The sequence below is a fragment of the Rhinolophus sinicus genome, chromosome X (assembly GCF_036562045.2).
Source record: "Rhinolophus sinicus isolate RSC01 chromosome X, ASM3656204v1, whole genome shotgun sequence".
Lineage (NCBI taxonomy): Eukaryota > Metazoa > Chordata > Mammalia > Chiroptera > Rhinolophidae > Rhinolophus > Rhinolophus sinicus.
Window position 1 is genome coordinate 52,816,284 of NC_133768.1, and position 26,034 is coordinate 52,842,317.

General features: G+C 33.4%; 1 protein-coding gene across 7 annotated transcripts; it reads left to right on the forward strand.

Moving 5' to 3' along the window:
- ZNF711 (zinc finger protein 711) lies at window positions 1-25,518 on the forward strand. 7 transcript variants are annotated; one of them, XM_019717435.2, is made up of 11 exons: window positions 1-185; window positions 1,905-2,024; window positions 2,937-3,196; window positions 3,558-3,662; window positions 10,297-10,860; window positions 16,543-16,698; window positions 17,365-17,499; window positions 19,837-19,974; window positions 20,842-20,889; window positions 22,159-22,302; window positions 22,817-25,518. In XM_019717435.2, the coding sequence occupies exons 4-11, from the start codon at window positions 3,584-3,586 to the stop codon at window positions 23,992-23,994; spliced, it is 2,442 nt and encodes an 813-aa protein (XP_019572994.1). In that variant the 5' UTR covers window positions 1-185; window positions 1,905-2,024; window positions 2,937-3,196; window positions 3,558-3,583; the 3' UTR covers window positions 23,995-25,518. The 7 variants fall into 7 exon arrangements, with proteins under 7 accessions (XP_019572994.1, XP_019572993.1, XP_074179640.1 ...); XM_019717434.2 differs by having other exon boundaries at window positions 2,937-3,191; XM_074323541.1 differs by lacking the exon at window positions 19,837-19,974 and having other exon boundaries at window positions 2-185; window positions 17,365-17,388.
- The last annotated feature ends 516 nt before the right edge of the window (window positions 25,519-26,034 follow it).

Below are 26,034 nucleotides of genomic sequence, written 5' to 3' on the forward strand. Positions count from 1 at the left end.
GTCAGCAGCGATATAAAGGAGGACGAGGCGGCGCGCCTCCCAGACGCAGAGTAGCTTGTGATTGGCTCGGGCTGCGGAACCTCGGAAACCAGAATGTGAGGACCTTACGGATCCACAGCTGCTGCCCCCCGCAGAAATCTGGAGCGCGGTCAGAATCCAACTGGCGGCGGCGGCGGCGGCGGCAGGTAAGGAGACTCCTGAGGAGAAAGTAGATGGACCTGGGTCCGCGGCGCTCAGTGTCGCTCAAGTGAGGGGAGAGGCTCACACCCAGCGTGTGGTGTAGGGCGATGGGAACAATGGAAGTGGCGTCTAGTCTCTAAGCTTTTCCTCCGCCTCGGGCGCACAGTTTTTGTCCTCAGCCGCAGGCGGTGGCTGGAGGAATTGAGGGAAGTGTGTCCTCCTCAGCCGACCTCTTCTTCCCGTAGGCCAGAGGCCCTGGGGGCGAGAGCCGTCGTTGAGGCCGTCGGTGGTTTAGGGTGACGGGAAAATGGCGGAAAACAAAACGGTGAAGTGAAGAATGCGACGTCCCCCTGGCATTCTTTTTCGGCGCCCCCCCCACCCCGCCCCCACCCGCCGCGAATGGTAACCTTGGAATGCGCGAGGGATGGCGGCGTTTGCGAGGAGGTGGCACCGAATCGGGCATTTTAGGGGCTAGGGAGCCGTCAGTCCGAGGGGTGGGGGGGCGTGTGCGGCAAGTGTCGCCTCCGCTAACACACCACCATTTTGGTTCCCAGCCGTATCCCTTGTAGCGGGGCAGAGGGAGCGGGAGGAGGATTAGGGGTTGGGCAGTACCGCGAGGGTAGCAGCGGTGCCGACCGCTGCACCAAGTGAGAGGAGGGAGGAGGGGAAAAGGTATTCTTGTCTCTGCTCTCCGCTTTTCCACAGCGAGGGTTCTCTTGTTCGGTTTAAGATCCGGTCAGAAGGGTAATATATGAGAGGCCACGTGTGTGTGCGTTCTGCTCGAAATGATTGAAACTTGGCATGATCTTGGGAATGGGAGACTTATGCGGGAAGAGTGTTGCGTCCAAAGCTGCAATACTGCTACTTGCCAGGGCTCCTTTGTCTCCTATCTTTGCAAATAGTACTTTCACATTCTCTTGCTCTGCCGCCTCAGATTTCTCTTCCATCCCTTACCCTGTTTACATCACCGATAAGCTGGGTCCTGAGTGAGCTGTGTTTAAAGGAGAAGGCTGAGAGTAAAATGTGTGTGTGTGTGTCTGTGTGTGTGTGTGTGTGTGCGCGCGCGCGCACATTTGCGCGCGCGCGTGAAAAAGATTTCTGCTCCCTGTGCATTGCTGGAAAGGTGTTTACTTGAAGCGTACTTAGTGGTTACCTCCATTCAATAAGGATGTGAGAAGGTCTCTTGAGAAGACTGAGAAGCCGAGCTATCTACTGGCTATTGAGTACTTACACTGTTGTTCTCGTACCTCATTTATTATTGGTCTTATTGAAACTTCCTATATGGGAAAAAAGATGCTACAATTTATTTGATATTCACAGTGTGATACTTCCCACAATAGTTGCACTATGTGTTCAGATTTTTAGACTTAATTGAGGGCTGGTGCAGATTTTTCTCCACGGATTTGGCAAGGATAAAGCTTGCCCTTGGTTGGTTCTTTTTCACTTTCCAAAATACGGTGTTGCTAGTGATTTTTAAAATGTGCTTTAGAGAAGCTTTTGGTTTAATCAAGCGGTCAAATTCTAAGTAATAACCTTGCTTATATAGTAATAGGTAGTTGTTTCTGTTGGTTGCTTTTTATTAATAGATTAACAAATTTAAGCATATGAGCCCTTCCCAACCTCACCCTACACATTAAAAATGTAAAGAAAAATTCTTAAGTTGTGTAAGAGATGTGGTTTAAGATGTTTTAAAATACCTCATTTTGAATGTGTTTTTACAATAGGTAAAGAACGTTTTTCCAAAGAAAACAGCAGTTCAGAAGGAAAAATAAAAATGAAATTGCTGCAGATTTTATTTTATAATATGTAAGAAAATCTACAGTTTCTCCAAGACACTATATAAGGTGATTAAGAAATTACAATGTTTTATCTAATAAACAAAATTAAGTGTTTGAAACATTTTTAAGACATTTATAATTCTATTAGTTATGTGACAAAGAAAGCAATTACTCTAATTAAGGTTCAAACAGCAAACCGTTGCTGATGTTAAAAATAAGTCCTTATGGCATTTTAATTTATCTCTGAACACACAGGTAGTTTATTGTGAACTCTCTTGACTTCATTTTAAAGGCAGAAAACAATGTGGCATTTGAAAAAAGATAAAATGTAACTAAGAATTTCTATAATCTTGTAATTTTGCTCATCCATAAAACATAAGATAATTTTGTCTGAATCATTTGATACACAGAAATGTCACCTACTGCTGTAGGATTTTTATATACATGACTAAAATGTTGATAGATTATTCTGTGAGACTCTCCTGCCTCCTGTACACCTATAGAACTTTAAGACAAGAGAAAAACAAAATCTTAGTGATCTCCTATACTTAAGGATAGATGAAGTTGTTTTACATGGCAGCATTCTAAAACTTTCATTAATGATATTTTGTGCAATAAAGCCCTATTTATTAAATACTATCTAAAAAATGACATAAATGTTTAATAAAATTGGCAGATTTTTTGGTTGATTTACTTAGAATCTTATGTTTGAACGGGAAATACACATGTGTAACTATAAGAAATATATTGAGTAACAACATCTTTAGGTTCCATATTATCTGGTGATCTTAGATACAGGATAAGTCATTTGAAATGAAATATGTTGAGTTCTTGCTTTCAAAACTAGCATGAGGCTAGCATGACTTTATTAATCATTAATAAAAAAAGTCCGTGTTACAATTATAAGTAAACCATATTCTAAAAGAAACAATTTGCTAAATGTTGGTATGTGATTGATTTTATCTCTACCATATTTAGGAAGCAGTCATGTTTCATGAATCCTCAAAACTAAGACAAGAGAATGTAGTAGCGTGAGCTCGGAAGTCCTTACTGACTCAAAGAACTCCAGGGAAACTGGGATAGAACATTTTACATTATTAGTAGAATCCCGGGAGCCAGAGGTGAAACACAGGTTTATCTGCAGAGCTCCGCTGCAGGGCTGATCTGGGTCTGGAAGAAATGGATGAGAGCCACTGGATGAAATTCACTAATACTAGACACCTGAGTCTTCTAGTAATGTATATCCCAACTATTGTCTGTTGTCATCTTGTTCTTTTTCTTTTGCTTTTATTACCTATATTTTAACTGAAACCTCAGCACTCCAGTTTCGTTCTTTTGCTTGCTTCTATCACTTCTCTGTGGCTCATCACCCTTACTGTGTCTTACTCTCCATTATCTTCGGTTTACTTCCGCTTGGCCTTTCTTTTATTTATGGTTGTCACATAAAACATCTAATCAAGGTTTTTGTTGGTTTTGTTTTCCTTTGTAATGAGATTTGCATACCTGGTTGAGAGGCATATTTTCAATTGCATTATTTTTCTCAAACAGCTGACCAGCCTAAATGTATTTAAACTATTTTAAAAACCATTTCTTTTACAGAGATTTGTGAATGAACTTTGCTAAGTATGGATTCAGTTGGAGGAAGTCTTGGATTGCACACATCAGACTCTAGAATGGCCCATACCATGATTATGCAGGATTTTGGTAAAGCATTTTCTTTGTTGTATTTTTTTCTTTCTTGTTTAAAAGTCAGAACAAACTAAATATAAAAACTACTTTGAGGAAGGGGAGAGTTACAATGAAAACTTGTTTTTTTGTTAGGAAAATACATTTGTAGGGCTTATTTCCTTAAAGCTGTATGTCCATAGTCTACTTAAAATCATTCTTAAAATTTTGTGGGAAGGTTGAAGTAAGAAAACTTGGAATATAATGGTAATATATCATTAGAAATGTAAAATTCAGTTTGCATAAATAACTATCAGTTCTCACACATAGGAACTATTAAATTAGCTTTCTAAAATACATTTTAAGTTAAATTGTTAATAAAGCTGGAAAAAAGTAATTCAGTAATTTTTAAAAGTTAAATGCTTATATAATGATATAGGAAAGTTATGTACTAGGTGATTAATTATATTCTGATACTGTATTCTCAGAAAGTTGTTACTGATAGCATTACCTTTTTTTTGTTTGTTTGTTTGTTTGTTTTAGAAAAGATTTCCTACTTTTGTGGCTATTTTTCTGGAGCCTCTTAACAGTAATCATTTTGATGAAGATGCTAAGACTCCATTGACAATCCACAAAGAAACTGAGTTTGGGCAGGGTCAGTCTGAATTATAGAAGAGATAGAAGTATCTGAAGTACAAGGCAGGAATAGGGTGTTAAGAATTGAAGAAAAGATTAGACTGAAAGTTATAAGAATACAAAAGACAAATGATAAATTGGGATGAAAAGTAAACAGAAAAGATGAGGTATTATGGAATTGTCAAAGATAAAATTAAGGATGACAATTCTTTGCTCAACTAAGAAGATGCTACTACTGTTTTCAGATAATATGCTTGAATATGTAATTTTGTCCCCTGTTATAAAGCCCATAGTAATGAGAGTCAGAAAACCTGTATTCTGGTCTTGGCAGTGTATTCACTGTCTGTGTAAACTTGGGCAGATTACTTAATTCACTTTTATGAGGGGGTTGGACTAGATAACATTTAAGGCCCTCTCCAATTCTTTGATTCCTTGACATTTCTGCCTGATGAATAAAGGTGCGGTGTGTAGTTGAAGATTGAATGTAGTGGCAATCAAGATGACTAGTTAATTGATGAAATAGAAAAGAATCATGGATTTATTCTGCTAAGAGTCAGAACTGAGTTGTGTTGATTATGGATGACTTGAAGTGATTTTGGGGGAAAACAATTACAGGAATAAAATCTAGAAGGACAAAGGGCTGAAGAGTAAGATTTCACAAATAATTTTGTGAATTCTTTCCTATAGATAGATTTTTAAAAATACTTGAACACTTGAACTTCAATATGTTAAATAAGTTTTGGTTGAAATGTCAACTTTAATTGTTTACCTTTAAAAATATGTTTTTGAAATGGAAAAAATGCAGTATTTTCTCCACTTAATACAAAATGGTACCTACTCTAAAATTTGGTAAGTGCCAGACCCCCCCTTCATTCCAGAAGTTGCCTGTTAGCAAGTAAAACGTGATTCCTTTCAAAGATTAAAAAAAATATCTGATTGGTGCTGGTGAATATTTATTAGGTATTCCTCTTACCATCCTTTTCATTGTTCCTCCTCAATGTTTTGAAGTTTAATTAGTTCCCTTATTACATCTAGTACCTTATTTCTTTTTAGCTGCTAGGGAAGTGGAACATGCATATTGAAATATTTTTATGTAAATTCTTTTTTTCTTATTTGTTTTTACTGAGGTATAATTAATATACCATATAATTCACCTGTGTTAAAGAATACAATTCAGAGGTTTTGGGTATAGTCACAATGTTGTACGACCATCACCGCTACCTAATTTCAGAACATTTTGTCATTGTAAAAATAAACCTCATCGTACTCATTAGCAGTCACTCCCTACCTCCTCCCACCCCTAGACCTAGGCAAACACTAATCTTTTTTCCTATGTATTTACCTATTCTGGACATTTCATATAAGTGGAATTATACCACATGTGGTCTTTTGTATCTGGCTTCTTCTACTTAGCATAATGTTTTCAAGTTTCATCCACATTGTAGCATGTATCAGTTCTTCATTCCTTTTTACTGCTAAATAATATTCCACTGCATGGGTAAACTACATTTTGTTTGTTTATTCACCAGTTGACAGACATTTGAGTTCTTGAAATATTTTTAACGCATTAGAATGCTTTTTTTGTTTGACCTAAAGCTTTGTGTCTTAGACTGGAGTGTAAGTGCCCTTGGAGGCATGTGGCAATGTGCCAAGGTGTACCTGAAACCACAGGATAAACAGTCCATCTGCTTGGAATACTTTTCATTTGAATTGGGGAGAATACACATACACACACATATAGATACAGTTATACTCACATAAATGTGTTATGGGATAGAAAGCAAAATTTTCATTCACTATCTTCTGCCTTTTTGTGGATAATAAAATGGAAAAGTTTGAGAACTATCCAAACTTAATTTAAAGCCCTTTCTAAAATGAATTTAGTAGAGTAAATCAACTTATTTATGACAAAAAATTTAAAGCCACAGTTTTTTGGTTATGCAGCTGTTCGTGATTCAGCTGCTTAGTAGTATTTTGTAGTTATTGGTTTTTGAAAAGAGGCATTCTTTTAAAATTATTTTTAAATTTAATTTTTATGCTTTTTTAAATTGAGACAAATGGATAGCAGCTGAATTGTTTTTACATTTTTGGTCAAATTATTCTTCTGAATATCCATTTAGATCAGAAATGTCTAATATGGGTAATGTTCACTCATTTGTGTTTAGGGATGATATCGACCGAAAATATAAGTTAGTAGGTTTCCTTGGTAAAGGAATTTGTCCTTGGTAAATAAATTCTGAAATCTTAGAAGGCAGAAACTCTTTGTATTTTTTTGATGTGAAGTTCCGAGCTCAATTTCATGCATAGGTGTTTTCATCTTTTGTATGATATTTTACTAACCAATGTCATCCCAATAAACTTTAACTTAAAAAAAGAATTAAAAAAAACCAAACAAAATTAGATGCATTCTCTTGAAATTTCTGCTAACATGAAAACATAGATGTCTGCAATTCCATAAATTAATGATATTTGTGAAATAGAGTTTCGCATACATAGATAAAGATCATCAAGTAAATATACTATGTGGCACAGGATCTCTAAATTATATAAGATGCTTGGTTGGGATGGGATGGCTACTGTATTAAGAAGCTGAAACATGAATTTAATTCGGTAATTCATTAGACCAGTTTCTTTTGAAGGATATTTGAAATTTAAAAATTTGCAACATTATTTAATAACCTTGCTCATGTCTCAGTATAATGGTTCTTCTTGGATTGTGTGCCATTGAATGTAATAGTTGTTTAAGATTTTATTGTTGCAAAAAGTCTGTGTTGCTTTGGGACTTACACAGAAAACAGTCTTAGATAGTGACCCAAGACAGACCCCAAAAATACCAAATTTTATGCTACCCCTCTAGTGAAATTCCAGGTATTCACATTTAAATAAAATAGCTTTAGTAGAATGGCAAATGCTTGAAATGATGACTTGTTTCTTACTGTTACCTGGTTATCTAATTGATTTCATACTTTTTAATGATTTGTCTTACTGTTTATAATTTGCTACCTAGTGAGATAAAATTTTAATGCCATTTAATGCTGCTTTAAATGCTTTAAAATTTAAATGAGCGAGTGTGTGATAAGTCTTTTTACTCTTACACTATTCCTTTAGTGGTGATTCACATGGTTAACCCTATAAATATTTTAAAAAACAGTCCCTAGAGTAAGTAAATTCTATTCTCCTTTTTTAGGAAAGTAGAAAAAAATCCAATCTGGAGTCAAACAATGAGTTCACTTCCAAGCTTGAGTCATGGGCTAGCTTATTTAACCTCCCTAAACCATAGTTACTTCATAATTAAAATGGGGATAATAACAACTCACCTTATTATGCATATACAGTTGTTCTGAGGCTTGAATAAGATAATATATGTAAAAGTATTAGTAGGTTGCTTGGTGCATAGTCAGTGCTCAATAATGTGCCTTAGTGTAAAGCTAAATAAGTGACTTTGTTTAGAAATTCAATGGAATCTAACAGATGAACTGATAAAAAGAAAGAGCAAATTTCAGAGTGGACATCTTGGATCTTGGTCTGAATAATCTGCCAGTACACTGTGGGGAACTCATCAATTCTTGGTCTAAGATATTTGACATTATTTAGTTCAGTGTAAACAAGCATATTTAGGTTTTTTTGGTTTACATCTGATTTATTTTGACCTATAAGGTTTTGTATTCTAAGAGTAGAGGCTAGGTGAACTGAAAAGCACTTATTCCATCATTTTAGAATCTTCTCAACCATCTTTCCATCCTTCCTTAGTGTCTACTCTCAGGAACCAAACTAACCTCCAGTAATGCTCTAAAATAAATGGAATTTCCCATATTTAACTCTTTTATGTTCATATGTCCTTTTTATTTCAATTTTAATTTTTGAAATACTAGACTTGTGAAAAGATTTTAGAGCATTACTTTTCTTGTTTATATACATATAATTCCAATAATGTGAATTTTATAGGCTTACCATTTAATTTTTCCTTGCTAAAAACCATATTTCCAGTTTGGTTGAATACTGGATTTGAAACTCCGCTTGCCTTCTGAAATGGCCAGTGGAGTAATAAGTGAATAGAAAGTATTAATTGCATACGCACTTGTTTTATCTACAAGATTTTCAAGTTTGAGGCCATGTTCTTTGGGGTAATATGGTGCTTAGGTAAGAGTTTGAGAGTAGTGAGGATATAGAAGGGTTGAAAGGAAGATGATACTGAAAGGCAGCTTTCCCTTCTCACTTTATTTTTTGATGGGTTTGTGTATTCACAGTGTCCACTGGTCTACATCATAACTTGTTAATTAGCTTCCATAATGAATTGGTTAATAATAGTGAACACTCTATAGCAAATGGCATTCTTTCAGGTATTACTTTATAGAAAGTGATCACTATGTGGAAAAGGCTTTGTACTGCATTATTTAATGTAGATAATTTTATTATAACCTGGTCCACAAACTATTAAGTTGTTCACTGTACTACCTCAGGGAGGCAGAATTTAACAGTTCCTCATGAAGAGATTTTATACTCAAAATATTTACAAGGGAAGTAGGAGTTGGTGTTCACCATGGTGCTCAAGAAAAACATTTAAAGCTTTGTTCTGCAGATTTACTAATTTAGAATTTAATACAATTTAGAGTCCATATGTATGATTTTTTTAATCAAGCCAGATCTTTGTCTAAAATGAGTTTGTTCTTTTCTCCAAAACCAGGTGTTGAAAGATGCCGTCTACTTTTGAATGTAGTAATTCTTAAGTTAAAGAAATCCAGAGGTTTATACTAATGATACATATTTTATAATGTATTAAGATTGTCATTTTGTTAACTCACTTAATTTAACATATTAGCACTGTCATGTTCATGTGTGCTTTTTATTTTAATTTTAATTTTTGAAATAATAGACTCACAGGAAGTGAAAAAAATGGTGCATAGGGTACCATGCATTCTTTACTCATCTTCCTCTAATGGTGACATCTTATATAGCTGTGGTACAATATAAAAACCAGGAAATTAACATTACTGTTAACTAGATTACAGACCTCATTCAATTTTTATCATATATTTGTATGTGTGAATGTGTATACTTCTGTGCCCCATGTGTCCCATGTATAGATTTGTGTAAACACCACAATGAGGATACAGAACTGTTCCATTACCATATATATGCTATTCCAGTATATTCACACACACACACACACACATACCCTTGGCAACTGCCAATCTATTCTCTGTCTCTATAGTTTTATAATTTTGAGAATGCTATATAAATGATTGCATTTATACATTACATAGTATCGTAACCTTTGGTAATTAGCTTTTTTCACTCAGCATAATTTTTTGGAGATTCATTCAGGTTGTTGAATGTATTGGTAATTTGTCCCTTTTTATTGCTGAGTAGTTGAGTAGTATTCCATGGTAAGGATGTGTCAGAGTTGGTTTAACCATCCATTCCCCTCTGAAGGACTTTTGGGTTGTTTCCAATTTTTTGCTACTATGAATAATAGCTACTATGAGCTGTTATAAATAGTCATGTACAATTTTTTTATAAACATATGTTTTAATAACTCTGGGGGAAATGTCCTAGAGTGCCGTTTTTGGGTCATTTGGTAAATACATGTTTAGTTTTGTAAGAAACTACCAAACGATTTTCCACAGTGGCTGCTGCCATTTTACACTCCCACTATCAGTGTGTGAGAGATCGACTTTCTCCATATTCTCACCAACCTGTGGTGGTATCATTGTTTTTTATTTTAGCTGTTCTAATTAGTGTGTAGTGATATCTCACTGTGAATTTTATGTTATTCTTGAAAATAAAGTACATTATTTTTAAGGTCTTAGTTTAGAATCTACTAACATTGTTTTCACCCACCTGCACCCCAATTCGTAGTTGGTGATGGTTTTTATTGCAGTAGAATTGTCAGAATTGTCAGTGATTTTTAAAAAATAATAGTTTGGGCCAGGACTATTTCATACTTAAAAGTATTTTATGTCATCTGATATATTAAATACAGTACTTTTAATTAATAAAATAACTTTACTTTTTTGGATAATTGTTTGTATTATAGTGGCTGGAATGGCTGGTACTGCACATATCGATGGAGACCATATTGTTGTTTCAGTTCCTGAGGCTGTATTAGTTTCTGATGTTGTCACAGATGATGGGATAACTCTTGATCATGGCCTTGCAGCTGAAGTTGTCCATGGGCCTGATATCATCACCGAGACTGATGTAGTTACAGAAGGTGTAATTGTTCCTGAAGCTGTACTTGAAGCTGATGTTGCCATTGAAGAAGATTTAGAGGAAGATGATGGTGACCACATCTTGACTTCTGAGCTAATTACAGAAACAGTTAGAGTACCTGAGCAGGTTTTTGTGGCTGACCTTGTTACTGGTCCTGATGGACATTTAGAACATGTGGTCCAAGATTGTGTTTCAGGAGTTGACTCTCCCACAATGGTATCAGAGGAGGTTCTTGTAACTAATTCAGATACAGAAACTGTGATTCAGGCAGCTGGTGGTGTTCCTGGTTCTACAGTAACTATTAAAACTGAAGATGATGATGATGATGATGATGACGACGATGATGATGATGTCAAGAGCACTTCTGAAGACTACTTAATGATATCTTGTAAGTGAAACATAATTACTCGGGATATTTGATTTATATATAACCTGGAAAGGTTTTCTGGGATGGGGGTTCTATTTAATAAAAGTCATGGTAGTCTTCTTGAAAAAAAATATTTTTTTTCAAAGCTGTGTTGTTGAGATGCTGTTTTAAATTTGTTCATTTTTAAAATTTACTCAATGAAAATGCATACACAAAAGGAAGTAAAATAATGCAATTTATTAATATCTTAGAACAGAAATACATATATTCTAAGGTTCAACCTGAAGATTAACTGACAAAAAATTTTAATGGTAAATGTATATAGTATTTCAAAATGGCAAATTTATTTTATGTAACCACTGCTTACTTTTTAATATCTCAGCTATCGGAGTTGTCAGTTTACTTTTTCTCAGGAATTTAAGCATAATATTTTAAGAAATGTGTAATTAGGTTTTTTATTAAATACTTGAAAAGTAGATCATAAACCTAGATTGTATTCTACAGTTCTCCCTGTGTTTACTTTGTTTGTCTAAATATGTGTTTGTATGTTTTATACAAAAACACTTTAATGTGTTTATTTCAGAAAGCTAATGTCCTTAAGACACTCTAGCTGAAGGAGCAGGATAGAACTATCTTGTTCTCATTTGAAGTGGTGGGTTTGCCTGAATAGCAACAATAGTCAAAATATAATGATAAGTTATTGATGGAGCTGGAGGAAGAAGTATGTCTATTCTTTACAAAATTTGAGGGGATCATGCTGGAAGTAGTAAAGATTAGATGAAGACTTTACTTTTCCATGGGGAGGATGTTTATCCTTTTATTTATTCATTTTTTAAATTTAAGTAGAGTTGGTATACAATCTTATATTGGTTATATTAGTTTCAGGTGTACAATATAGTGATTTGACATTTTTATACTCAGCGTGATCACCCCATCAATTTTAGTAATCATCTGTGACTGTGTAAACTTACCACAATATTATGGATTTCCCTTTTCAACCCATACCCCCACCCCCTCCCTTCTGGTAACCATCTCTCTGGTCTCTGTTTCTATGAGTCTGTTTTTTGTTTGTTTGTTTGTTTTGTTTTGTTTTTAGATTATACATCTAAGTGAAACCATATGGTATTTGTCTTTCTTTGCCTGATTTATTTCACTTAGCGTAATACCCTCCAGATCCATTCATATTGTCACAAATGGCAAGGTTTTATTTTGTATTGATGCATAATATTCCAGTGTATATATGTGTGTGTGTGTGTGTGTGTGTGTGTGTGTGTAGATAGATAGATAGATAGATAGATAGATAGATAGATAGATAGATAGATAGATAGATAGATACCACATCTTTACCCGTTTACCCATTCATCTATTGATGGACACCTAAATTGCTTCCATATCTTGGCTATTGTAAATAATGTTGAAATGAACATAGGTGTGCATATACAGAGGGTGCCAAAAAATATATACACATTTTAAAAAAGGAAAACTGTATTAAAATTGTAATACTCAATATGTACCAATAACAAAAGATGAATACAAGTCACATTTGACTTCTGCAATTACAAGAGGTGCTCAAAGTGGTTACCATCAGCGTCCAGACACTTCTGATTATGGTGAACTACTGCTTGAGCAACATTGACCAAAGTGTCCACTTGTATACATTTTTTGGTACCCCCAGTATCTTTTCGAATTAGTGTTCTTGTTTTCTTTCGATAAATACCCAGAAGTAGAATTGCTGGGTCTTATAGTATATCTATTTTTGTTCTTTTCTTTTTAAAATAAAAAATGGTTAATTGGGAAGTACATTGCCAGGTAGAGTATGTGTATGTATATATAAAGTGATTGTATGTTATATGTGTGTATCAGTGAATTTAAAATGAAAAACTGATTAATTTACTTTGTAAATACTATTCTGAAGTTTAGTGTATTAACTTTTTCCTTTATAAGAACTTTTAAAGGTGAATATTTGCATTGTTTTTAAGGGAATGATTTAAGCCACTGAAAGAGTGTAAATGTTGCTACCTTTTTTAAATTGACAGGGATTACTAAAGTAACTACATATTTGCATTTTAACCTGACATTATAAAAAAAAACTATGGTTATGGTTATATAAAATTGTGTAGCAAAAATTGGCAATCTTTCTGTACCAAAATAAATTCAGTATGCTATTTGGTATTCAAGTGATCTAAAATTTAGACATCATATGTATTATGAATAATCATACCTTAGCATATCTTCTATGATTTGATTCTGCAAAAGGCTTTTAAAAATGTTTCTAGAAAATTTTAATTTAGAATATTTATCTTGATATTACCATATATATAAAATGCAAGTGATTTCTGTCCTTCTACTCTAATGGACTGAAAATTATAAATAACATTGTATTGCTTGAATAATGTTGGAACTGCAGTGGGATCATTCTAAGGTGAATTTGGACTGGGGATTAATTAAATCTTTAAGCATTAGTAAAGCAGCATTTAAAAAAAAAAAAAACTCTTTAAAACAAGCAATTTTTTTTTTGGAAAAAGGGATATACAAAAATTAAATATTTTTTATATCACCCAGTTTCCCACCATCCAGGTCCTTGACCATTTTAATAATGAATATAATATTCAAATTGGGACTGGATACTCTTTCTTACAATTTTCATATATTCTATTTTGATTTAGTTTTTTTTTCTATCTCTTAATCTTTATTTCATATTCCGTACCTCTTGGTTTCTGTTGGCCATTGAATCTTTCAGGAGTTAGAGAATAAATGGCCCTGAAAGGATTCAATGTTAGTTTAAAAAGTCCTTTTCTGTTTTTCCCAAAAATGGAGATTTTCAAAATATCTAAGAGATAAAGTTGAGGACTTAAAACAGACCTTTGCCTTCTTATAACTATTTATAATAAATATAATGTCTTAATTTTAGATCACTTTATTACCAAAGAGTTTAATTTGTTCCTGAATCTCTGGATAATGCTATAAGGAAATCTTTTCAGTAGCTGAATTTTAGGAGATGGAGAGTTTGTCTTCTCTCAGTATCTGAGATGCGTTTGAGTTTTTTCCGCTTTCAGGTGAAACGTCACAAATTCTTTATCTTTGAAGATGGTTAGACTCTCCCACTTGTGCTAACTAAGTAACTTGGAAATAAACGGTAATATAGGATAACCCTATCTATTTAGCGCCAATAGAATTCTGTGGTGTATATAATACCACTAGCTCATTACTGGGTTAAAATGGCATATGGGTTGAGAAACAACACTGGGACTTGAATATTGCAAGCTTTACAATGAACAAAAAGGTTAAGTTTGAATTTGGGGTATTTTGAATATTATCTGCGTTAAGAACATTTTTGAGGATCTATTTCTAAAGTTAGTTGCTTGCCTATTAGGTCTTTGTTAACCTTGAACTTCCTGTAACAAAGGATATAGAATAAATCTTTTTTTTTTAATTGGGGAATATTGGGGAAAAGTGTGTTTTTTCAGGGCCCATTAGCTCCAAGTTGTTGCCCTTCAATCTAGTTGTGGAGGGCACAGCTCAGCTCCAAGTCCAGTCACCATTTTCAATCTTAGTTGCAGGGAGCGCAAACCACCATCCCATGTGGGAATTGAACCGGCAACCTTGTTGCTAAGAGCTTGAGCTCTAACCAACTGAACCATCTGGCTGCCCAGAAATAGAATACATTTTGATGTTGATGGCTTGTCTATTGAAATTGCAGTCTAACATCTTTAATAACATTGTTGCCTTCTACGAACTTAAAACACAAAACAAGTTTAGTTACACAGTACATTTCAAAATTGTTCATTCTGAGGAATCTAAGTAGAAAATAATGGATACATTCAATTATGGACCTTAAAAAATGTATAAATGGAATCAGAGTAGCAACAGTAATTTCAATACTTAAAGTGAAAATTATGACACAAACTATTGAAAATGACAAAAAATGTGTATTTTATTTCATGAGTTTTAATTTTGTGAATTATAGTTTTAATTCAGTTTATCCCAGAAGGAACTGGGATCACTTTAAACCATTCAAGTACAAATAAAGTTCTATCTATCACGAGTGTATTTTTATTCACTAATTTACTATAACTTATTCCAAATTAAGAAATTCATATTTTGAACACTTTTTGAGGCTTCTGTGTATCTTGTCTTCATTTTCAAGAATGAGAAAGTAGTTTTTTTACTAAAGACTTAACTTGCCTCTTTTAATTTTTTCTATGATCTTGTTTTATTCAACATATTTTAGAAGAGAATCTATTAAATCAGTAATAACGGATATTTCATCATCTTTTGTTCTTTTATTTTAATCTGTTCCATTGCCTGAAAAATATTTGCCAAAAATGCAGTAATAGAATTAGGGACTGTGAAGGAATTAAAATATTTAGTTTCTTTCACAAATAAACTATTTGAATTCTTAAATAGTATGAAATCATTTATATTTAATCATAAAGTTAAAATAGCTATACATTGTAAAATGAATTTCTGAAATTTGTTTTCACCATTTTGAAAGGCCAAAGGAATATTTTTGAAAAGCTATATTAAATTTGAAACAGGTAGGGAAAATCTAGACTTTGACCCATTTAGATCTAACTGAAATTCATATTTTAAGAGTACTGAGTTAATAACTTCTAATTTTGTTTTCATTAGTTCTGGAATTTTTTAGATGTAGTCAGAGGCCAGGATTTTTTTCATATATCATGCTATGATATAGATATAGATATATATATATATATATATATATATATATATATATATATATATATATATATACATACACACACACACACACACACACATACACACATCATACTATGATATACAGATTTTTCAATTTAGATTACATTTCAGTTTTTTGGGTGGACGAGCATTGAAATAAAAAAATGGTAAGCATGTAATATTTAGGGAAATACAGTATTTAGTATTTATGGTCCAAAAGAAAGTTTATTAATATGTATTCATTGCATAGTTTGTGCATAGTATTCATGCGAAACTGAAAGATATTAAACACTGTAGCAGAGAATCAACTTTTTAAAGTATATATACAATGTAACTAATCTCAAATATTGTTGCTTTTGTTTATGATTTTGAAGTAAAGTGTATGTCAGTAAATCTAGAAGTATACAAAATTTCGTTTGAAGTTGTCTTCTGTTGACTCAACAGAAATTAAAAGTATTTACTAAGATTTTATTTTTATAATTATTTCTGAAAAGTCCTTTTAATAAAACCATTCAGTTGTTTTCTGTTTTCTCTTTTTTCAATCCTAGATTTCACATGTTGATTGGTTTTAGAAATATTGCTATTTAAGTTGGGAATTGTTTCTGTGAGCTTATTTTATGAGTACTATGTATTTTATGTTTTTAATTTTTCTGTTATTAATTTTGGTGTTAGGATTTGACTTAACATGTTGAACGTGATAGAAGATTATTTAATCTTTTCCCAAACCATTTTAATTAAAATTGTATGGTTATTAAATATTTCATATATATAAATTGAAATCTGTGAATAGGTTTTTTATGTAATTGTGATTGTGTAGTATATGTGATCTTATACACTGTTTTTTCATGAAACACACCACTCTTACTGGTGGCATAGTAGGTCATTAAGTGAATATAGTGGGTCTGTGATTAACACTTTATTTCATGTTGCACTTATGCTTAACACCCACTAAATTTCAATGGTACTTTTTGACTGAAATAGTTTCCTTTTTATATTTTACAGTGGATGATGTTGGGGAGAAATTAGAGCATATGGGGAATACACCGTTAAAAATCGGCAGTGATGGTTCACAAGAAGATGTTAAAGAAGATGGATTTGGTTCAGAAGTAATAAAAGTGTATATATTTAAAGCTGAGGCTGAAGATGATGTTGAAATAGGTACAAAGACTAATGTTAGTTTACTCCTATAATAGGAATTAGAACTTACTCTTTACTCTTTACTTTCCTGGCAACTATTCTAAAATTGTCTTCAAAGTGCAGATTTTTATAGGTTTCTTTGAGGATGGAATATTAAAAAGTTGTATATGAATATAAAGCAGTAATGCAGAATATGTCATTCTTAGATTTCTTTCAGACATGAGTAGAATATTACAGTTGAAATATCAAAACAAATGAGTGGAGAGGATTTGGTTCAGAGTAGGAAATAATGACTATTTTAGGCAGGCTAGAGGCAGGGTGCTTGGATTTTAATCTTAGTTCTGCGATTTAGCTGAGTGACTTTTGGGGAGTTACATAACCTTCTGCCTCAGGTTTCTTATCCATAAAATGGCCACAAGAATAGTAACTACCTCATTAGGGCTATTGTGAGGATTAAATGGGTGAAAAATGTAAAAAACTTATAGTGCTTGGCATATAAATATGATCTGTTATTTCTTAGTGGTGACTGAAAAGTTAATGTGTAATTTATAAGAAAATTCTCTTGACAGATATTTATATTAGGGAAATATTTTTCTAAAGGAAAATATTTCTTGTATATCTTCCTTATTAATTTAGGAAATTGTTCCATGATACTTTTCTATTTTGATATGTGTTTTAATTTTTAAGGCGGAACAGAAATTGTCACAGAGAGTGAGTACACCAATGGACATTCTGTAGCTGGAGTGCTTGACCAGAGCCGAATGCAGCGGGAGAAGATGGTTTACATGGCAGTTAAAGATTCTTCTCAAGATGATGATATCAGTAAGAGAAAAGGGCACTGTAGTGACTTATCAGTAATCATCATGTTTTGTTTTTTTTAAATAAAGCAATCTCAGAGATACAAGCACTATGTAGGAATCAAGTTCACTAAAATAAGCCTGACCCTTTGCAGCAATTAATTTAAAAGGGAAGGGTCTTTTTGACCATTCATGCATAAATGTATTGTTGAAATTGGCAAACATGAAATGCTTTGTCTTAGATGCTAGTGATACAGACATGAGCAACGTGGTTGCTGACCTCAGTACAGCCCACAAAGATACAGAGAAGCTACTTTGTGTTAGTATGTATGTTGCATGTATATTATCTCATTTAATTCTCACAACTCATCTCTGAGGTAGGTGGTATTATCTCTGTTTTATGCAAGGGAAAAATGCTCAGGGAATTTAGTAATTGCCTAACATCATTCCAATATGAAGGGAAGAAGGTAGGATTTGAACTCTTATCTGTCTAATTCTACCGCCAGAGTTCTTTACACATGGCAGTGAGCACTGTTGGCCTCTCTCTGGATTTAGCAGGGGAAGGGCTAACTGGTTGTGCTCCTTCTGTCCCTGAGGGATTAGTTGAGTAAGTATTCCAAGATAAGCTGCCAAAGTCTATACTTATTATGCCTTTGATGGTCTCCAAGTAGTTGCTGCTTAAGGCTTCTTGAGGCTGAATTCCACAGAGTGGAAAGAGATCCTCAGATTTCCTTTCCTACCATTTCCTTATGAAGACATTTTATTCTCTGCCTACTTTCTCTTCACCTCTATGTAGGAATGCAGCCCTACCCTAAGGCTTCTTCTGTTTTCTTGCCATGCTGAGACAAAAAACTACTTTGTTTTGCCCTAGAAGGGTAAGAGCCTCCACTTCAGTGCATTACCTGGACAGTTCTCAGTTTTACCTGTACTGCATTCTGATCCCTACTCCTCAAATTTCCTTCCCTTAGAAGCCATGGGGAGCTGAATTGCAATCCCAAACATGAATAATATGCCACACCTGAAAATATCAAAATGAGTGAGTCTAGAGGATTTGGTTGAAGAGGTAAAGAGTTAAATGAAACAATTTCTATTTGATCTCTAAATTCTATGATTTATGTATTTGTTTGTTTATTTACTTATTTATTTATTTATTTATTTATTTATTTATTTATTTATTTATAGTCATTGGTCAGTAAAGGGGTACAATAGAAGGTGGGAGATTGAAACTTAGGTTAGCTGATTCCAGAATTCCATGGGGATGTGGAAAACTTAGACCCGTGTCTCTTTTTGGTTAATGGAAAGAACAGAAACTTAAAAGAGGAGCACTTTTTTCCCGACATTTTCCCCACATTTCTTCTATAGTGGATAGAAGATTCCAGTATGTGAATCAAAGGAAAAGCATAAATCTAAGCCAATTTACTATTTAGCAGGTTAAATCTAAGTGGATTATTTCACATGAAATATACTAAGTGACCCTCTAGACCAGGGGTGTCAAAACTGCGGCCTGCGAGCCAACTGCGGTCCGCAATCCATTGTTAATTGGCCTGCAGCAAATTCCAAAAATATATTTAGTTTACTTAAATAAACCAGGTGAGGCAATACGTACTTCACCTCGAGTGAGTGGCCCAGCTGTTTGTGTATTTTACCGCATATGGCCCTTGGTAAAAAACATTGAAAAAAGTTTGGACACCCCTGCTCCAGGCTTAAATTTTTTTACATCAATACTGTATTTTTAAAAATGAGTCTCACCTGAAACTGAAAAAAAAAAAAAAATGAGTCTCAATGCTTTTTCCTCAGTAGGGTCTCAGAAAATCCTGCCTCATCTGTCTACATGTTCTTGAGCACCAGCATTATATATATAATATAATATGATATATATATAATTTTAATGATTTTTATTTAAAATTTTTTCAGTTACTAGTATTTTTTACTATTTTTCATTGCATATACAGTACTGCATTTAAATTACAGTATGTGGGATAGAGTAGACTACTTTTCTAGTATTGATTCTATGGGAAATGTTTTCTGAGTTCCAAAGAATTATCATCAGTCAGAATCATGGAATACAACCCTTTTTATAAATTTGTAATGCCCAGTGGACTGTAAAGTCACTCAACATATTTCAAGCGCACATGTTTTATGTAATCTAAAAGTCATTTCTATAATACTAGGTTCTAAGAGGAGAAAAATAGTTTTGATAAATGATTGTCTCCTAGTGGCACTAGCTTCCAAAGTGCCTAATGTAATTTTTAAATTAACCAAATTGAAATCTTGAAAGTTGAAAGATTTAAATTGTTTGGAAATTTTTACCCATTTATTAAATATTTAGGGTTATAAACAAGCAATTATTTCTAAAATTTAGGTTGCGCTGAAATAGCAGATGAAGTTTACATGGAAGTCATTGTAGGGGAAGAGGAAGGAACTTCTCTCCCTGAGACTCAGCTTGAGGACTCTGATGTTAATAAAACAATTGTCCCTGTTGTCTGGGCTGCGGCATATGGTAGGACACTGGCATTTTTTCACCTGATAAGTACATAACATATCTATTTGATCAGCCTTTTTAGGTCATTAAATATGCTGTGCTAAGGCCCCCATGAGTTGGCTAATATTATAAATGTTTTGCTGTGGACTGATTCATCTCTAATTACATACTTGACTTTCCTACCACATATCTTGTGTTATTTAAAATGAACCTTGCTTAATGCATTGTTTTTCAAGTAGGATTTATTTTAAATCCTACCTGTATAAGTGAGTGCCATAAAAAGTTTTATTTTTCTAAAATAGGACTATCCTTTGAAAATCGATCCCCTCCCCCCTTTTGGAAAAACTTATTTCATGTACTAACACCACAAATAATAAGATTTTGGGGTTTTTGCAAAGGACCATAAATCCAGGTGTGCTCTTCTAGAAAGTACGTAATGGAAGGTAAATTTATCAAGTTATTCTTTTCTTTTTTATTTTATCTCATTCCTACTTAATTTACACGATGATCCAGGTATACTCTTTACTTTGAAAAATGTTGGTGTTCAAATACATTAATTTATCTTAACTTGTTTTTTCTAAAGGCTCATTCATTCAACAGTCATTTATTGAGAATCTTCAATTTTGAGGATACTCTGCAGAAATAGCCACCCAGTTTTTATTTAGAAAGTAAGATGGTTTTAGATGTTAACAGTTCCAAGGATGCTGACAGCAGCCCTTATTTTCAGTGTGTGAAATTGAAATTATCTACTCTATGGGAGTGGAAGAACTCAACAAGAAAAAAATTTTTATCTAAGGAACGTTGGTCAAAGTAAGGTTTTGTAGATTAAGGTGTGATCTGCTAACATACTCGATATATCAGTTTTTAATTAGTCTTTTTTTTTAGGAGATGAAAGAAGAGTTTCACGAAGGTATGATGATTGTCAAGCATCAGGTAAGAGAGTATTACATGTGAGATGTAAGTTTAATAGCCAGTTTTGTATTCTGCTTGGTAAATGAAGTGTTATTAGTTTGTGGTCATATCTTATCTAATTAGTTACATAGGAACTTGCGTGTTTTGGGAATTGATTAATCTGTACAGCATAATGTGTGTTATTCTGTTAATGCAGTTCATTTTAGATTTACTTCAAGATAAAAATATCATGCAACTTACTTTACCACAAGGACCATAAAAGGCTGCTATGTAAAAAAATTATAAAATAGACATTATATTGACAGACATGTAAAAATTGTCCATGATATCAACTACTTGTTAATGTCTTCCTTGGGGCAGAACTGTTTTCTTATTTTTTTATGGCACACAGTAGATTTATGTAACTGTTACATAAAACCCATGTGTCAGCTTTTTCTTTTCTCTGTTTTTTAGTTTTAATACACTCCATATAGTGTTATTCCATGGTTGATAGTTCTTTTTATTTTCTTAAACAAGGAGACTTTTTCTCATGATAAAGTATCTGACTGTTCCATTTCTACCCTTAGGAGGTGTTTGACTCTAAATTTAAATGTAGATTTCAAAGGAATTGATGAGAGTCAGATATCACAGCATATAACCTAGACAGTTTTGTAGGTCTACAATTTTAAACTAAATTGCATAACAGCAGATTTGTGAGAATTGAGAGTTTATTGAGTTCTTTATTCTGTATCCACTGATCCCATTGAAATTATGGTTAACTGCCTGCCACATCTATCTTAACCCTTAAAATCAGTCTTAATACTTTTTACATTAAGTAAACTATTCTAAAGCAAGAGATCTGTTGTTTGTTATGTATTACACATAGTCACCATGACTATGTTGATTCACTGACACATGTATTTCTTTGCTAAATCTCTTTAACTTCATCAGTCTTCATTGGTGAGAAGTTGATCTGATGCCAAAATCCTGTTTAGGGTCACAAATTTCAGTTTTTTATGCTACATTTACCATATCAGTTAATTTCTTTAGGATGAATAAATTGGGATATTTTAAAGTTAATTTCATATGATATCCTTTTTAAAGTGTTTGTTTATTCACGTGTGTGTATGTAAGAGTGTAAAAGAGAGAGAAGAGAAGAGGGGTATACTTTGTGAAATTTACTCCCACAGTGTGAAATTTAGTATCACAATGGCAACTTGATGCCATGTCATCTCTAGTAATTCATCTAACAAAAAACAAAAATGTATGAACATATGTAGTTTAATCGTGTATTGATTTTTTTTATTTCAGGAAATACTTTGGATTCAGCATTAGAAAACAGAAGTAGTACAGCAGCACAGTACCTTCAGATTTGTGATAGCATTAATACGAATAAAGTACTTAAACAAAAAGCCAAGAAGAGGAGAAGGGGTGAAACGAGGCAGTGGCAAACAGGTAAAATACTAATACTTTTCTTTAGGGATAGTATAATGATTTGAAATGTGGAAGTATTTTTGGTGACCAAAGAACAAAGTCAGTTGTTTGTAGTGTAGCTCTACTCCCATGTACCTATTTGTGTTTGATCTAAATAATTGGGTTTTTTTAATCTGCTTGACTGGTACTTAATAAAATTATGCTTGTTTGCTCTTTACCCTACCCAAATGATGTTTTCAGGGAGAATTTTCAGGTTGGTTTAACAATAAAGGGTGCCTTTTTCGAGTTTACAAACTACATGCAATATAGCATTTTGGCAAGTGAGTACTGTAGTAGTCTATAGTAGAGTGCTGCTCATTACTTTTTAGAGCGCTACTTTATCATAAATTGCTCTTAATGTAAGTTTTATCATGTAAGATTTTATTCCACTAGTATAGTTCTCACACTGAGTGTCAGCTAATTTTAGTGCTTTTGTTGTAAAATCCTTTAAAAGTCTGGCCAAATGACACAATTTCCTTATTTTTTTTTAATCTAGCTGTTATAATAGGCCCTGATGGACAGCCCCTGACAGTGTACCCTTGCCATATTTGCACAAAAAAGTTTAAATCCAGGGGATTCTTAAAAAGACACATGAAGAATCATCCTGATCATTTGATGAGAAAAAAATACCAATGTACAGATTGTGACTTTACAACTAACAAGAAAGTGAGTTTCCATAACCACTTAGAAAGCCATAAGCTCATAAACAAAGTTGACAAAACCCATGAATTTACAGAATACACACGAAGATACAGAGAGGCTAGTCCACTGAGTTCAAATAAACTTATATTAAGAGACAAGGAGCCGAAGATGCACAAGTGCAAATACTGTGACTATGAAACTGCAGAACAAGGACTATTAAACAGACATTTGCTGGCTGTTCACAGCAAGAATTTTCCTCATGTTTGTGTTGAGTGTGGGAAGGGCTTTCGACATCCTTCTGAACTTAAGAAACATATGAGAACCCATACTGGTGAGAAGCCATATCAGTGTCAGTATTGTGTTTTCAGGTGTGCAGATCAATCAAATCTGAAAACTCACATTAAGTCTAAGCATGGTAACAATTTACCATATAAATGTGAGCATTGTCCCCAAGCATTTGGTGATGAGAGGGAGCTTCAACGCCATCTGGATTTGTTTCAAGGACATAAGACACACCAGTGTCCTCATTGTGACCATAAGAGCACCAACTCAAGTGACCTTAAGCGGCACATCATATCTGTCCACACTAAGGATTTTCCTCACAAATGTGAGGTTTGTGACAAAGGTTTCCATCGTCCTTCTGAGCTCAAAAAGCATAGTGATATCCATAAGGGTAGGAAGATTCATCAGTGTAGGCACTGTGACTTTAAAACGTCAGATCCATTTATTCTTAGTGGTCATATCCTTTCAGTTCATACTAAGGATCAGTCATTGAAGTGTAAAAGGTGCAAGAGAGGGTTCAGACAACAAAATGAGCTCAAAAAGCATATGAAGACCCACACTGGAAGGAAGATTTACCAATGTGAGTATTGTGAATACAGTACTACAGATGCATCTGGCTTTAAACGACATGTGATATCAATACATACAAAAGACTATCCACACAGGTGTGAATTTTGCAAGAAGGGATTCCGAAGACCATCAGAAAAAAATCAGCATATTATGAGGCACCACAAGGAGGCTCTTATGTAATAAGATGAATATAAAGAAAAGCTATTTGGAAAAGACGATATGCTACATGGGAGGAAAATTTCATAAACTATTTCATCTGGTTACAAAGCTTGATGTTAAATCATAACTTTACATTCTTTGTAGTAAAGATCTTGAGATATATAAATTGACGAGATCTCATCGCCCTTTGAAAATTAAAGAATTTAAGAAGCACTAGAGAATGGTTGCAGAAAAACTTATTGTCTAGTTAATAGGATTATATGCATAATTAAACTACAGAGGGGAAGAGCAAAGACAGTGAATTTATTTGGCTGATCATACTAGAAACATGATTCTGAAAAGATCATACATAATTGAGGAGATTAGGCAATTTTTTATGCTAATGGCAAGCAAGCCTCACTTTTATGCATTTTAAATATGGGGTGGTTAATAAAATGCAGTCATCCATCAGTCATTTAGTCATTGAGCCTTTTATATGGTACCTGGAAATTGAATTCCAGAAATGACAAAAGTTTGTGTATTCATTAAAATAAATTTCACTGGAAAACAGTTTAGATTAATTTAATACTACTAACAATTTCAGAGCTGCTAAGATTTTATCGCAGGACAGGATGTTTGAAATACAGCATTCTGTGCTGACGTCTTAAGGTGGAGTCTAAGGATTAAAGTTCCCCTTTTTCTGATGTTCGAGTTGATTGTTGTTCAGTGTAGCTTATATGACAAAAGTATATTTGAGTCAAATACGGATTTCTAAAACGGATGCAACAGTAGTGTTGCAAACAAAGTTAGCACTATATTTCTTAATGATCTAACGATTAAGTTGAGAGAACACAGTTTTCTTAAATATTATAATGTTTAGAGGGTTTTGGTTTTTTTAGGACAGTCTTAGCAAGTATGATGGTTCTAGTCTTACTTGCTCTAATGTTTAAAGGTGCAATTTTATGCCATTATTGAAAATTCTGATTTTAAAAATCTATATACCATATTATTAACATGTGTTTTCAATATGAGGCAGTATTTATGCAGTATTTAACAAAACACTAGGCTGCCAATAGAGTTCGGAGGTGGATATTCAGTTTACAGTGTATAAATTTAAAATATGCATCCCTTTAACAACGCTTTGTGTTAGCATGCAGCAAATCAAAATGGCGCTTAATATAAAAAGCTGGTTTAGGGAAATTTAATGAAAATCCTGTTCATAAATGTAATGCATATGATGTGTACTTTTAAGTTTTAGTTGCTTCATGTTTACACTCAGCTGTTCAACATAATTAAAATGTAATTTTACTTCATGCTATATTGTGGCTTTGTGTTTCGACTAATGTTCACCTTTCTGTTTTTGCACCAGATAAGAATCAATTCCTTGAGAAGAAATTTTTTATCTTTCTTAAATTCAGAATATTAAATTTGGAAAATCTAAAATTGTGTGTTATGTGGCTGTAAATGATGTACACGCTGTAAAATAAGATTGTCACTGTCACGTGGGATTATTATTTCTAAATGTTACTCATTGAAATGAGCATACAATAAAAAGCATTTATTGCACTTCAAGGTATTATGAATTTATTTAAAGTTTTGCTGTAATGTTCATGCTTTATTAAAAGACTTCACGTAAAATTGCTCTTAGGCAATTTTGCCACAGTTTAACGTGTTATAGAATTTTGTGCACTAACAACATGAGCTGGGAATTTAAACAATTATATAATGACTATAGCATGATTATTCCTCAAAAATGTAAGTTTTCGCTAAAACTGTGACAATGCTATAAAGGTGCCCATCTTAAAACCTGATATTTAGTATTATAGAGAAAACTGAAAATTCTTAACCTGCTTAAGTAAACATCCCTAGAAATGAATCTAAAATTATGTTCCTAATAAATCAGTATATTTCAAAAGGAAATGTATTAAATCAAGTATTTGGGAAAGATTTCCTCAAACGAGCGTAAAATAACCTGCTATATTCAAACTAGTCAGCATTCAATAGAATTCATGTACCTAGGTAAGCAGTATTTAACAAAACACTAGGCGGCCAATAGAGTTCGGAGGTGGATATTCATTCAAT